This window comes from Piliocolobus tephrosceles, chromosome 2 (genome assembly GCF_002776525.5).
Source record: "Piliocolobus tephrosceles isolate RC106 chromosome 2, ASM277652v3, whole genome shotgun sequence".
Classification (NCBI taxonomy): domain Eukaryota; kingdom Metazoa; phylum Chordata; class Mammalia; order Primates; family Cercopithecidae; genus Piliocolobus; species Piliocolobus tephrosceles.
This window is the reverse complement of record NC_045435.1, coordinates 134,968,533-134,982,799: the sequence shown is the minus strand read 5'-3', so window position 1 is coordinate 134,982,799 and position 14,267 is coordinate 134,968,533. Positions and strand designations below refer to the sequence as shown.

Below are 14,267 nucleotides of genomic sequence, written 5' to 3'. Positions count from 1 at the left end.
CTTTAGGACTGAAAATTTCAACTGTGAATGAAAAATGAGAATAATGAATCTTAAACGACTGCATGAGAAAATCCATCCAGTCTAGAGCATAACTTATTTCTGCAGTATGGTCATGTTGAGTGATGGCCATGATGCAGTACTCATACTTACTAGAAGAAATCCAGTGTCATTAGGGATCAGACCCTGGTGCTGCACTGCCTGCAGTCCACCCCCCACTCTGCCTGTGCTGTGCAAATTTGCATGAATTACTTATGTTCTTTTGCCTTCAAGTCTTTCATCTGCAACATGGTGATGATCATAATGATAGTGTCTACCATAGAGAGGTGTGTTAAGATCAATTGAGTATTTATATACAGTCCTTAGAACACTGCCTAGCACCTAATAACCACTTTACAAGTAATAGCTACTGTTGTCGTTGCTAAAAAGAGATAAAGAGTGGCAAATCTTTAGCTTTCCTATTCAGATAAATGAAAGTCTGAATTCTCAGCAGATCTGTATGCAAAGATGATGGTTCTGGCACTTAGGCTCAGCATTTTTCTCCGTCAGACCATTCTCCTTCATGTTTTCCCCACCTTATCTCTTGATCCCATGAGGAAAATTATTACCTCCAGAAGGCTTTAGGCTGCCTGTTATGTATAAATCTAGACGTTATTCTTTCCCCTCAAACAGCTGGGCAAATCTAGCCCACTCCTGATTTTTGTTTGGACTCCTGAGCTAAGAATGGATTTTAAATGGTTAAAAAAAAAAATCAAAAGAAAAACATTTTGTGACCTGTGAAAATTACTTCAAATAAAAATTTCAGGGTTCATAAATAAAGGTTTATTGGAACACAACCATGTTCATTCATTTATGTCTGTATGGCTACTTTCTCATGACAGTGACAGAGTGGAATAGTTGCAGCTGAGAGCAAATGTCCTGCAAAACTTAAAATATTCACTATCAGGCCCTTTACAGAAAAGTTTGCTCTCCCCTGTACTAGATAGGATCATTCAATGCTTTACATACTCCTACAGTCTCTTGATAGAAAATCCTAGATCATTACTTTGCATTCAGTCTCACCCACATTTTCTCCGAGGAATGACTGTTTCTCTTTTTAAAATTATTATGGTGTGGCTATAAATTATTAATTCGGGGCTTTATTGGACACTCATATCTTAATTATGAAGAACATCTTTAAGATATCAGGATATTTTTACCTGGAGTTGTATACTATGTGGACCATTACTGGAAAGAATAGCTTTTTCATTTACGGAATCTTAGAGTCGGAAAGGATTTCAAGGTTAAAAGTTGTGCTCCTTGACATTGTAGGTGAAGAAATGGAGGCTCCAAGAGGTGATATGAGTAACCCACAGGGCCAAGTAAGCAGTAGAATTAGGACTAGTGTATATTTTTTGATTTGATTCCACCTCTGTTTTTACTTTACCAGTTCCCTAAACCAATAATCACGGCCAGTTTCTGTGTTGGTGCTAAAGGCTTTGCAGACACAGGCTTATCCTAAATATTTGTATCTGCAGAGTACAAGCATGCTCAGGGTTTGGCTGTCCCTGCCTCTTCTCTGGAGAAGACTTTGAGAGGCTTTGATAAAGAATTATAGATTAAAAGGATAAAAATAGTACTGCCATCAGACTCCGTTTGTCACTTCTTTGAACTCCAGCCATATACTCTGTGGGGCGTAAAGTAGTGTCTGTAGTTGAAAGCCCCAAGTGGGTGCTGCGTGCCTTGAAAACAGAAGAAAATGAGACTCAGGCACTTTTTAGTAATTGGGCCAAATTTTTCACCCTTTTGGTTCTTCAGTTATTTTCCTCCCAGATCTGGACCTCCCTTTAACTTCCAGGGGTCATATAAAATGAGGTCCTGACAAGTCTATAAGGAAAAATTGAACTAGAAAGAGCTGGGCTGGTTATTTTTAAAGTTTTAAAGGGAAAAAATAGGAAATAAGGTGTTTACAAAATATGAAATAAGGCGATCTGAAAATATCCTCTACTTAATTTTAGGAGACATAATACCTTACTTTTCTAGTTGTTTATACTTACTGAGGTATAATCTCCTACAGTCATAATTTGAATCACATAGAAAATGGAAATATGCTGTGCCCTCTCCTCTGATATATATTCATTCTCCCATTTCTTGGTTTTTAAAACTATACCTTTTGCTTACTTTGATTCTCTGGTTTCTTTCTATCTATCACCTTATTCTTTTCCTCTCCATTACCCTTCAAACATAGAAGTTTAATTGGTTTTCTAAATATGCACGCAGTACTTGCCTTTTGTAATCTACCCCTCAACAACTATGAATCATCCATTTAAAAAATCCTTTGCTAAAAGTTAACTGGGAATTTTCAATTCTTGTATTTATTACCATTTTGTCTGCTTTCTCACTATGTAACGCAACCCAAGGCTCTCCCACTGAGGATCTTTTAAAATTTCAGTTCACGTGATGTAAACCTTTTGTATCTAAACTCAGCTTCTTATTCTCAGTCACTTCATTTCATACCTGAGCTTTGAGGGCACCTCCTAGTACATTACGCTTGTACTTCACATTACCTGCCCGTGATTTAGAAATTTGGGCCGATTAGGTGAGAACTAGCAAAGCTAGTAATAGGAAGATAAATGTGGTATAGAGACTGACCTTATGTGTCAAAGTGTGTGCTAGATCAGGCACAAAAGACGTGGGTTGAAAACTGGTTCTCATACTAATTCTTATCAGATTTCTCTCTCTCCTCTCATTTTATATCCTTAGCTGTACAATGATGAGATTGAACTAGATGGTCTAATTTGCTAAATGTCAGAGCGAGACAGTGAAAAGAGAATTGAAAAGATCATGTACCATGAGGTACTGTGAAGGTAAAAAGATAGTTGGTAAAAGGGCATGGGAGAAGATAAGTCCTGTATTTATGATATTTGGGGTTTCATCATAAAGAGATTCTTAAACAGAAAATGTTCGAGAGATGTAATAATGGGCCATTCCTGCTACATGCCATCTGTATGCCTCATAAACGAAGAACTCTAACCTTGTGAATGAGAATTAATAGGGACACAAGATTTGTGTTATGAACATGGCAGCATAACTGAGAAAAACTGATCAGAAAATGAAAAGCAAAAAGGGATAACGTTTAAAGTCATGTAGAAATATTTATGTTTATGGAGTTTGCTATTGGAGGTGTGAATTAAGGTGTTATTGTCTTGCTAGAGTGGAATTAGAACCAGTAATGTAGCTTTTAGTATCCATGAGGTTTTGGTATCCTTGAGGATTAGGAGGGCAATTCACTCCTACCATTTAGGGTAGTAATATAGTTTTTTGCAATAATAGATTTGATATTTAATTTGGATAAGATTGAGTAAGAATGTTTGAATTAAATATGTTCAGAATAATTTGGTTTAACTCTCATTTCCCAATGGAGGGAACCATCCCCCGCCTTTTTTCTTTTGAGACGGAGTTTCACTCTTGTCACCTAGGCTGGAGTGCAATCTTGGCTTACTGCAACCTCTGCCTCCTGGGTTCAAGCGATTCTCCTGCCTCAGCCTCCCAAGTAGCTGGGATTACAGGTGCCCGCCACCATGCCTGGCTAATTTTTGTATTTTTAGTAGAGACAGGGTTTTACCATGTTGGCCAGGCTGGTCTCGAACTGCTGACCTCAGGTGATCCACTTGCCTCAGCCTCACAAAGTGCTGAGGTTACAGGCATGAGCCACTGCATCCATCCCAGCATCCAGCTGGGAACCCCTTTGCCCCCTTTATCTGTTCCCCTTCCATTCCTGGTTTGTTGTCATTGTTATCGTTGTCATCACTATTAGTAGCTCATCAGAGCCTATGGGTTGCAGGGCCTCCTCAAAAGACCTTCTTCTCAAGTTCCCTGTTACTGATAAATGTCCTTGCGAGTATTCTGTGAGAGAGCAGTTTTTAATTTTGATGAGAACACAGGTGTTTTCTTTGACCTTTGTGCACATGGGTGAAGCAGACCTTTGAGGAGGCTGATAAAAATGGTGATGGCTTGTTGAATATTGAAGAGATACATCAGCTGATGCATAAACTGAATGTTAATCTGCCCCGAAGAAAAGTCAGACAAATGTTTCAGGTAAGTTTTCACAATTTCACTGGTCTTATATAAAATACACAGAGGTTATTAATGTACTTATGTTTATTAAAAGGCTATTTTGTTTTGTTGGAAGATAATATATGTGTTCCGTACTGTTTTATTTTTCTTTGATGAAGAAACAATTTTGTTTCATCAAGTAAAAAGACTTTATAAATTTAACATGCATCCAAAATTTCACTTCCTAAAATGCTTTTTTGTTATTGTTGCTGTTTTCCGGCAAATAATGGAGGAAACTTGCTCGAGTCCCTTTGAGAGGACAGTAATACCTCAGTTGCCTACTTCGTGGTGCTGTTGTGAGGATCAGAATAAAGACTAAGTAACATGACAAAAAAATAGCACTTGTCTAAAACCTCAAGAGCTCTGTATTTTGTTTCTGAGGAGTTCAGGATTTAGTATCCATGAGGATTAGGAGGGCAATTCACTCCTAGCATTTAGGGAGCTCTGCAGAATTTCATTCAGCTCCTTGTTCGTTAGATGAAATGCTCTTTCCCTGTTGATAAGTCACTGAGAAAAATCCTTGGACCCAGACTTATTCTGTGGCATCCAGCTAGGACTGCATTTAGTCCTCACCTGAGTGCAGAAGTGAGCTCTCTTAAGTCAGGGCAAAGACAATGTTAGGCTATTAGAAATTACTAGAGTATTAATTTATAAAAGGCTGTTATTTGAAGATAAGTCATGTGCGTAATCCATGTTTTGCAATGATTTTCTATTCTAAGTGAGTAGGTAGGTGATACTTTGTACATATAGAAATAAGCATAGGAGGGCAATATGATGTTTAATGTTTGTACTTGTTCTTAGAGGTGGTAAGAACAGAGACAACATGGGGTATGTGTTGCAACAATAAATGGAAGACAGAGGCTGGCTCTGTTCTGTGACTGTTTAAGGGTGGCCCTGTTCTTGGTTGGAGATGGTTTGCATTGTGGGAAACTGAGTCCCATTGCACTGGAGAACAGCATGAGAGAATGGGAAGAGGAGGAAGGAGTGAGATTTGCTATATAGGGAATCTGAGAGATGGAGTGAGGGACTTAGGAGGGGAAATGAATTATCTTTAAACATATGGGAAGGTTGGCCATGTTTCTGGTATTCCCTGTCACCTGTCATCTCACTTTTTCCCTGCTGTGAGCCCCACCTCCTGTCTGTTCATTTGCACAGGAGCTGATCACAGCATGGAAGAGGTAGCTGCTGATTCAATGTAAGAGGCCAATCCTAAAGAGGAGGGCAAAGTCTGTACCTATACAAATCATGATTTCTTGGGTAATTTTTGGAAGTAAAATTTGGAAGCATTTGTTCATAATTGACACAAGGTTAGCAAAATTTAAAAAATATTTTAATGACCACTTTGCCTTTCAAAGCTTTGTTTAATACCATATAACAGTTGAGTGTACTTCACAAAATCCATGCGTTTCAAAATGCCATTCATTCCCTGTCTGTTTTTGTTTAGTTAGAATTGTATTCACTTAGAATGAAGAAGAGCACATAAATGGGTCAGTTGCTCATTATTTATCCCCAGTAGTTTTGTGGTTTTATGAATAATTCAGCCAACCTGTAAGTAAGGCATATGATGAAAGATTTGTGCTCAAGAATTACTAGAAACAATTTTAACAAGAAACCAATCCAGATGGATTGTTTAGACTTTTCTATGGAGGGAAAGCAGGGAGTTACCAAGGATGCCCATGGCTTTAAGAGCATCAGCTCTACCTTTGGAGAATTAAGAGAGATTCTCTCATAGGTAAAAATTACTTTTGATTGGATTACAGTTCAGAAACCAATGAGAGACTGGGATTTTTCTCATGTGTTAAATATATCTTCTTTTGTTCTTGACTAATCAAGTCTTGTTCAAGATTTCTCATTTTTATTGGTTCTTTAGACATCAGGCTTTGGTTTTCTTTCTCACCTGTATGTTATAGCCGTTTGTTTTCTATTTATTACTTTTTGCTTTTGTTTATAATTTATTTCCGTCGCTTATTTTTTTCACATTTTTTGGGTTGAATTATTAATTTCTTTTTAAAATCTACTTTGCTCTCTAATAATTTAAGACTTCAAGTTTCATTCTAATGTTATTTTATAAGTTTTAATATGTAGTATATTTTTTACTTGTATATGCTTTATTTCCTATTTAGAATTGTATTGTTTCTACAGGTTTTTTTTTTTTTTTTTAGCTTTCTTTGTTGATTTATAAATTTACAGTGGTCAGAACAATTGGTTTGTGTGAGGTTGATTCCTTATAATTTGTTGAATCTTTCTGGCCAAATATGTGGTTGCTTTATAATGTTTCACGTGTACTTGAAGAGAATGTGTGCTCACCACTTGGGATTTGTGTACTAACCCTTTTATAGTAAATATTATTTCCCAGTACTGAATTTCCTATTTCTAACTTGCATATTGCTTTATTTTCTCTATGCCCTTTTCAGGAAGCCGACACAGATGAGAATCAGGGAACTTTGACATTTGAAGAGTTCTGTGTTTTTTACAAAATGATGTCTTTGAGACGAGACCTTTATTTGTTGCTTTTGAGCTACAGTGATAAGAAAGATCACCTAACTGTGGAAGAACTGGCTCAATTTTTGAAGGTGGAGCAAAAGGTATCTTTAGACTGTTGAAATGAAAGTTTACTTAAAAGTACTCATGAAAGATGCAAGTCTTTCTTTTGGGGTTAAATATAGGTATACTTTGAATTTCACAAAGGGAGTAAATATCACTAGTTTACAAAAATCTTATCTATGAGTCATTTAAAACAGTTTCTAGCAGCTTTTAAGAGAAGAAGTGATAACTTGAACACTGGGTTATATAATTCTTAACCTTAAACGTATTGAGTACAGATATGCATATTTTCCCACAAAGAAATGAATGTTGTTAGTATTTTTTTTTTTTTTTTATTATACTTTAAGTTCTAGGGTACATGTGCATAACGTGCAGGTTACATATGTATACATGTGCCATGTTGGTGTGCTGCACCCATCAACTCGTCAGCACCCATCAATTCATCATTTATATCAGGTATAACTCCCCAATGCAATCCCTCCCCCCTCCCCCCTCCCCATGATAGGCCCCAGTGTGTGATGTTCCCCTTCCAGAGTCCAAGTGAGCTCATTGTTCAGTTCCCACCTATGAGTGAGAACATGCGGTGTTTGGTTTTCTCTTCTTGTGATAGTTTGCTAAGAATGATGGTTTCCAGCTGCATCCATGTCCCTACAAAGGACGCAAACTCATCCTTTTTTATGGCTGCATAGTATTCCATGGTGTATATGTGCCACATTTTCTTAATCCAGTCTGTCACTGATGGACATTTGGGTTGATTCCAAGTCTTTGCTATTGTGAATAGTGCCGCAATAAACATATGTGTGCATGTGTCTTTGTAGTAGCATAATTTATAATCCTTTGGGTATATACCCAGTAGTGGGATGGCTGGGTCATATGGTACATCTAGTTCTAGATCCTTGAGGAATCGCCATACTCTTTTCCATAATGGTTGAACTAGTTTACAATCCCACCAACAGTGTAAAAGTGTTCCTATTTCTCCACATCCTCTCCAACACCTATTGTTTCCTGATTTTTTAATGATTGCCATTCTAACTGGTGTGAGATGGTATCTCATTGTGGTTTTGATTTGCATTTCTCTGATGGCCAGTGATGATGAGCATTTTTTCATGTGTCTGTTGGCTGTATGAATGTCTTCTTTTGAGAAATGTCTGTTCATATCCTTTCCCCACTTTTGGATGGGGTTGTTTGTTTTTTTCTTGTATATTTGTTTGAGTTCTTTGTAGATTCTGGAAATTAGCCCTTTGTCAGATGAGTAGATTGCAAAAATTTTCTCCCATTCTGTAGGTTGCCTGTTCACTCTGATGGTAGTTTCTTTTGCTGTGCAGAAGCTCTTTAGTTTAATGAGATCCCATTTGTCAATTTTGGCTTTTGCTGCCGTTGCTTTTGGTGTTTTAGACATGAAGTCCTTGCCCATGCCTATGTCCTGAATGGTACTACCTAGATTTTCTTCTAGGGTTTTGATGGTATTAGGTCTAACATTTAAGTCTCTAATCCATCTTGAATTAATCTTCGTATAAGGAGTAAGGAAAGGATCCAGTTTCAGCTTTCTACTTATGGCTAGCCAATTTTCCCAGCACCATTTATTAAATAGGGAATCCTTTCCCCATTTCTTGTTTTTGTCAGGTTTGTCAAAGATCAGATGGTTGTAGATGTGTGGCATTATTTCTGAAGGCTCCGTTCTGTTCCATTGGTCTATATCTCTGTTTTGGTACCAGTACCATGCTGTTTTGGTTACTGTAGCCTTGTAGTATAGTTTGAAGTCAGGTAGCGTGACGCCTCCGGCTTTGTCCTTTTGACTTAGGATTGTCTTGGCAATACGGGCTCTTTTTTGGTTCCATATGAACTTTAAAGCAGTTTTTTCCAATTCTGTGAAGAAACTCATTGGTAGCTTGATGGGGATGGCATTGAATCTATAAATAACCTTGGGCAGTATAGCCATTTTCACAATATTGATTCTGCCTATCCATGAGCATGGTATGTTCTTCCATTTGTTTGTGTCCTCTTTGATTTCACTGAGCAGTGGTTTGTAGTTCTCCTTGAAGAGGTCCTTTACATCCCTTGTAAGTTGGATTCCTAGGTATTTTATTCTCTTTGAAGCAATTGTGAATGGAAGTTCATTCCTGATTTGGCTCTCTGCTTGTCTGTTACTGGTGTATAAGAATGCTTGTGATTTTTGCACATTAATTTTGTATCCTGAGACTTTGCTGAAGTTGCTTATCAGCTTAAGAAGATTTTGGGCTGAGACGATGGGGTTTTCTAAATACACAATCATGTCATCTGCAAACAGGGACAATTTGACTTCTTCTTTTCCTAACTGAATACCCTTGATTTCTTTCTCTTGCCTGATTGCCCTAGCCAGAACTTCCAACACTATGTTGAATAGGAGTGGTGAGAGAGGGCATCCCTGTCTTGTGCCAGTTTTCAAAGGGAACTTTTCCAGTTTTTGCCCATTCAGTATGATATTAGCTGTGGGTTTGTCATAAATAGCTCTTATTATTTTGAGGTACGTTCCATCAATACCGAATTTGTTGAGCGTCTTTAGCATGAAGGGCTGTTGAATTTTGTCAAAAGCCTTTTCTGCATCTATTGAGATAATCATGTGGTTCTTGTCTTTGGTTCTGTTGATATGCTGGATTACGTTGATTGATTTGCGAATGTTGAACCAGCCTTGCATCCCAGGGATGAAGCCCACTTGATCATGGTGGATAAGCTTTTTGATATGCTGCTGAATCCGGTTTGCCAGTATTTTATTGAGGATTTTTGCATCGATGTTCATCAGGGAGATTGGTCTAAAATTCTCTTTTTTTGTTGTGTCTCTGCCAGGCTTTGGTATCAGGATGATGTTGGCCTCATAAAATGAGTTAGGGAGGATTCCCTCTTTTTCTATTGATTGGAATAGTTTCAGAAGGAATGGTACCAGCTCCTCCTTGTACCTCTGGTAGAATTCAGCTGTGAATCCATCTGGTCCTGGGCTTTTTTTGGTGGGTAGGGTATTAATTGTTGCCTCAATTTCAGAGCCTGCTATTGGTCTATTCAGGGATTCAACTTCTTCCTGGTTTAGTCTTGGAAGAGTGTACGTGTCCAGGAAATTATCCATTTCTTCTAGATTTTCTAGTTGATTTGCGTAGAGGTGTTTATAGTATTCTCTGATGGTAGTTTGTATTTCTGTGGGGTCGGTGGTGATATCCCCTTTATCATTTTTTATTGCGTCTATTTGATTCCTCTCTCTTTTCTTCTTTATTAGCCTTGCTAGCGGTCTGTCAATTTTGTTGATCGTTTCAAAAAACCAACTCCTGGATTCATTGATTTTTTGGAGGGTTTTTTGTGTCTCTATCTCCTTCAGTTCTGCTCTGATCTTAGTTATTTCTTGCCTTCTGCTAGCTTTTGAATGTGTTTGCTCTTGCCTCTCTAGTTCTTTTAATTGTGATGTTAGAGTGTCAATTTTAGATCTTTCCTGCTTTCTCTTGTGGGCACTTAGTGCTATAAATTTCCCTCTACACACTGCTTTAAATGTGTCCCAGAGATTCTGGTATGTTGTATCTTTGTTCTCATTGGATTCAAAGAACATCTTTATTTCTGCTTTCATTTCGTTATGTACCCAGTAGTCATTCAGGAGCAGGTTGTTCAGTTTCCATGTAGTTGAGCGGTTTTGATTGAGTTTCTTAGTCCTGAGTTCTAGTTTGATTGCACTGTGGTCTGAGAGACAGTTTGTCATAATTTCTGTTCTTTTACATTTGCTGAGGAGTGCTTTACTTCCAATTATGTGGTCAATTTTGGAATAAGTGTGATGTGGTGCTGAGAAGAATGTATATTCTGTTGACTTGGGGTGGAGAGTTCTATAGATGTCTATTAGGTCCGCTTGGTGCAGAGATGAGTTCAATTCCTGGATATCCTTGTTAACTTTCTGTCTCGTTGATCTGTCTAATGTTGACAGTGGAGTGTTGAAGTCTCCCATTATTATTGTATGGGAGTCTAAGTCTCTTTGTAAGTCTCTAAGGACTTGCTTTATGAATCTGGGTGCTCCTGTATTAGGTGCATATATATTTAGGATAGTTAGCTCTTCCTGTTGGATTGATCCCTTTACCATTATGTAATGGCCTTCTTTGTCTCTTTTGATCTGTGATGGTTTAAAGTCTGTTTTATCAGAGACTAGGATTGCAACCCCTGCTTTTTTTTGTTCTCCATTTGCTTGGTAGATCTTCCTCCATCCTTTTATTTTGAGCCTATGTATGTCTCTGCATGTGAGATGGGTCTCCTGAAGACAGCAGACTGATGGGTCTTGACTCTTTATCCAGTTTGCCAGTCTGTGTCTTTTAATTGGAGCATTTAGTCCATTTACATTTAAGGTTAATATTGTTATGTGTGATCTTGATCCTGCCATTATGATATTAACTGGTTATTTTGCTCATTAGTTGATGCAGTTTCTTCCTAGACTCGATGGTCTTTACATTTTGGCATGTTTTTGCAATGGCTGGTACCGGTTGTTCCTTTCCATGTTTAGGGCTTCCTTCAGGGTCTCTTGTAAGGCAGGCCTGGTGGTGACAAAATCTCTAAGCATTTGCTTATCTGTAAAGAATTTTATTTCTCCTTCACTTATGAAACTTAGTTTGGCTGGATATGAAATTCTGGGTTTAAAATTCTTTTCTTTAAGAACGTTGAATATTGGCCCCCACTCTCTTCTGGCTTGTAGAGTTTCTGCCGAGAGATCTGCTGTCAGTCTGATGGGCTTCCCTTTGTGGGTAACCCGACCTTTCTCTCTGGCTGCCCTTAAGATTTTTTCCTTCATTTCAACTTTGGTGAATCTGGCAATTATGTGTCTTGGAGTTGCTCTTCTGGAGGAGTATCTTTGTGGCGTTCTCTGTATTTCCTGAATTTGAATGTTGGCCTGCCCCACTAGGTTGGGGAAGTTCTCCTGGATGATATCCTGTAGAGTGTTTTCCAATTTGGTTCCATTTTCCCCCTCACTTTCAGGCACCCCAATCAGACGTAGATTTGGTCTTTTGACGTAATCCCATACTTCTTGCAGGCTTTGTTCATTTCTTTTTCTTCTTTTTTCTTTTGGTTTCTCTTCTCGCTTCATTTCATTCATTTGATCCTCAATCGCTGATACTCTTTCTTCCAGTTGATCGAGTCGGTTACTGAAGCTTGTGCATTTGTCACGTATTTCTCGTGTCATGGTTTTCATCTCTGTCATTTCGTTTATGACCTTCTCTGCATTAATTAGTCTAGCTGTCAATTCTTCCACTCTTTTTTCAAGATTTTTAGTTTCTTTGCGCTGGGTACGTAATTCCTCCTTTAGCTCTGAGAGGTTTGCTGGACTGAAACCTTCTTCTCTCATCTCATCAAAATCATTCTCTGACCAGCTTTGATCCGTTGCTGGCGATGGGCTGTGCTCCTTTGCAGGAGGAGATGCGCTGTTATTTTTTGAATTTCCAGCTTTTCTGCCCTGCTTTTTCCCCATCTTTGTGGTTTTATCTGTCACTGGTCTTTGATGATGGTGACGTACTGATGGGGTTTTGATATAGGTGTCCTTCCTGTTTGATAGTTTTCCTTCTGACAGTCAGGACCCTCAGCTATAGGTCTGTTGGAGATTGCTTGAGGTCCACTCCAGACCCTGTTTGCCTGGGTATCAGCAGCAGAGGTTGCAGAAGATAGAATATTGCTGAACAGCGAGTGCACCTGTCTGATTCTTGCTTTGGAAGCTTCCTCTCAGGGGTGTACTCCACCCTGTGAGGTGTGGGGTGTCAGACTGCCCCTAGTGGGGGATGTCTCCCAGTTAGGCTACTCAGGGGTCATGGACCCACTTGAGCAGGCAGACTGCCCCTTCTCAGATCTCAACCTCCGTGTTGGGAGATCCACTGCTCTCTTCAAAGCTGTCAGACAGAGTCGTTCGCGTTTCACAGGCTTCTGCTCCTTTAGCTGAGCCCTGTCCCCAGAGGCGCAGTCTACAGAAACAGGCAGGTTTCCTTGAGCTGCTGTGAGCTCCTCCCAGTTCGAGCTTCCCAGCGGCTTTATTTACCTACTTAAGCCTCAGCAATGGCGGGCGCCCCTCCCCCAGCCTCGCTGCTGCCTTGCGGTTAGATTGCCGCAGACTGCTGTGTTAGCAAGGAGAGAGGCTCCGTGGGCGTGGGACCCTCCCGGCCAGGTGTGGGATATAATCTCCGGTGTGCCGGTGTTACAGCGCAGTATTGGGGTGGGAGTTACCCGATTTTCCAGGTGTTGTGTGTCTCAGTTCCCCTGGCTAGGAAAAGGGACTCCCTTCCCCCTCGCGCTTCCCAGGTGAGGCGATGCCTCGCCCTGCTTCAGCTCTCGCTGGTCGGGCTGCAGCAGCTGACCAGCACCGATTGTCCGGCACTCCCGAGTGAGATGACCCCAGTACCTCAGTTGAAAATGCAGAAATCGCCGGGCGCGGTGGCTCAAGCCTGTAATCCCAGCACTTTGGGAGGCCGAGACGGGCGGATCACGAGGTCAGGAGATCGAGACCATCCTGGCTAACACGGTGAAACCCCGTCTCTACTAAAAAATACAAAAAAACTAGCCGGGCAAGGTGGTGGGTGCCTGTAGTCCCAGCTACTCGGGAGGCTGAGGCAGGAGAATGGCGTAAACCCGGGAGGCGGAGCTTGCAGTGAGCTGAGATCCGGCCACTGCACTCCAGCCTGGGGACAGAGCAAGACTCCGTCTCAAAAAAAAAAAAAAAAAAAAAAAGAAAATGCAGAAATCGCCGGTCTTCTGTGTCGCTCGCGCTGGGAGATGGAGACTGAAGCTGTTCCTATTCGGCCATCTTGCTCCGCTCGTTGTTAGTATTTTAATACATGGTAATGCTTTCTTTATACTAATACGATGATGTATTAATAATATTAGTTTAAATTTATACTATATATTAGTATAAATTAGTATTAGTATAAATTTAGTCAAATTTATTTATTTTAAATATTAATTTATATTTATACTAATAAAATAGCTAGATATTGCAACTATGGCATAATTCTTAACTACTATTGTGGTTGGTCATTTATAATTCTGCTAGTAAATTGGCATTTGATCATGTGAAAAGGCTAAGTAAATTAGGTTCTGATTAGCAAAGAGAATCTCTATGTTTAAAATAAGATATTTTAATCTTAATATTATATAGGCTGAATTATGCTCAGCAGAGCTAACTTCTCAGTCTGCTTTTTAAATATCTCCTCAAAGTCTGTTTCTCACTAAAGTAGAGGAATAAATGAATGTTTTATTCCAATTTTTTAACCTTTTATATCAGACTTCTTGAGAGGAGGCTTTGGTTTTGTGCAGTTGATGAGGTTTACTTTTAATTTTCTTAATGGACTAATTGTCTTAATATAAAGAGCTACTGAACTCCTTTGTTCATTTTAAGTCAGCGGCATTTAGCTCTGTTGAAATCGTAAAAAATCACCAAATATTTGGACTATAAAATATAATAATCAGTAGAAATAATTCTTTCTACAGTACTCACACAGATAATCAGCCAGCTTGTGTTTGAACACTTTTCAATTTTTAAATAAGAGCTTTGAGATATTATTCACATACCATAAAATTCACCCTTTTAAAAGTATATGTTTAAGTGTTTTTTAGTGTATCAACAGAGTTGTGCAACTGTTGGCCGGGCATGGTGG

At 39.2% G+C, this 14,267-nt stretch overlaps 1 protein-coding gene across 6 annotated transcripts in view; it reads left to right on the top strand.

Moving 5' to 3' along the window:
• PLCH1 (phospholipase C eta 1) overlaps positions 1-14,267 on the top strand; it is a 281,678-nt gene that overhangs the window by 176,806 nt on the left and 90,605 nt on the right. For all 6 annotated transcript variants that reach the window (XM_023192289.2, XM_023192290.2, XM_023192287.2 and 3 more), the window contains 2 exons: positions 3,945-4,074; positions 6,507-6,677. In XM_023192289.2, coding sequence (XP_023048057.1) covers positions 3,945-4,074; positions 6,507-6,677 — 301 coding nt within the window. The remainder of the gene's footprint in view (positions 1-3,944; positions 4,075-6,506; positions 6,678-14,267) is intronic.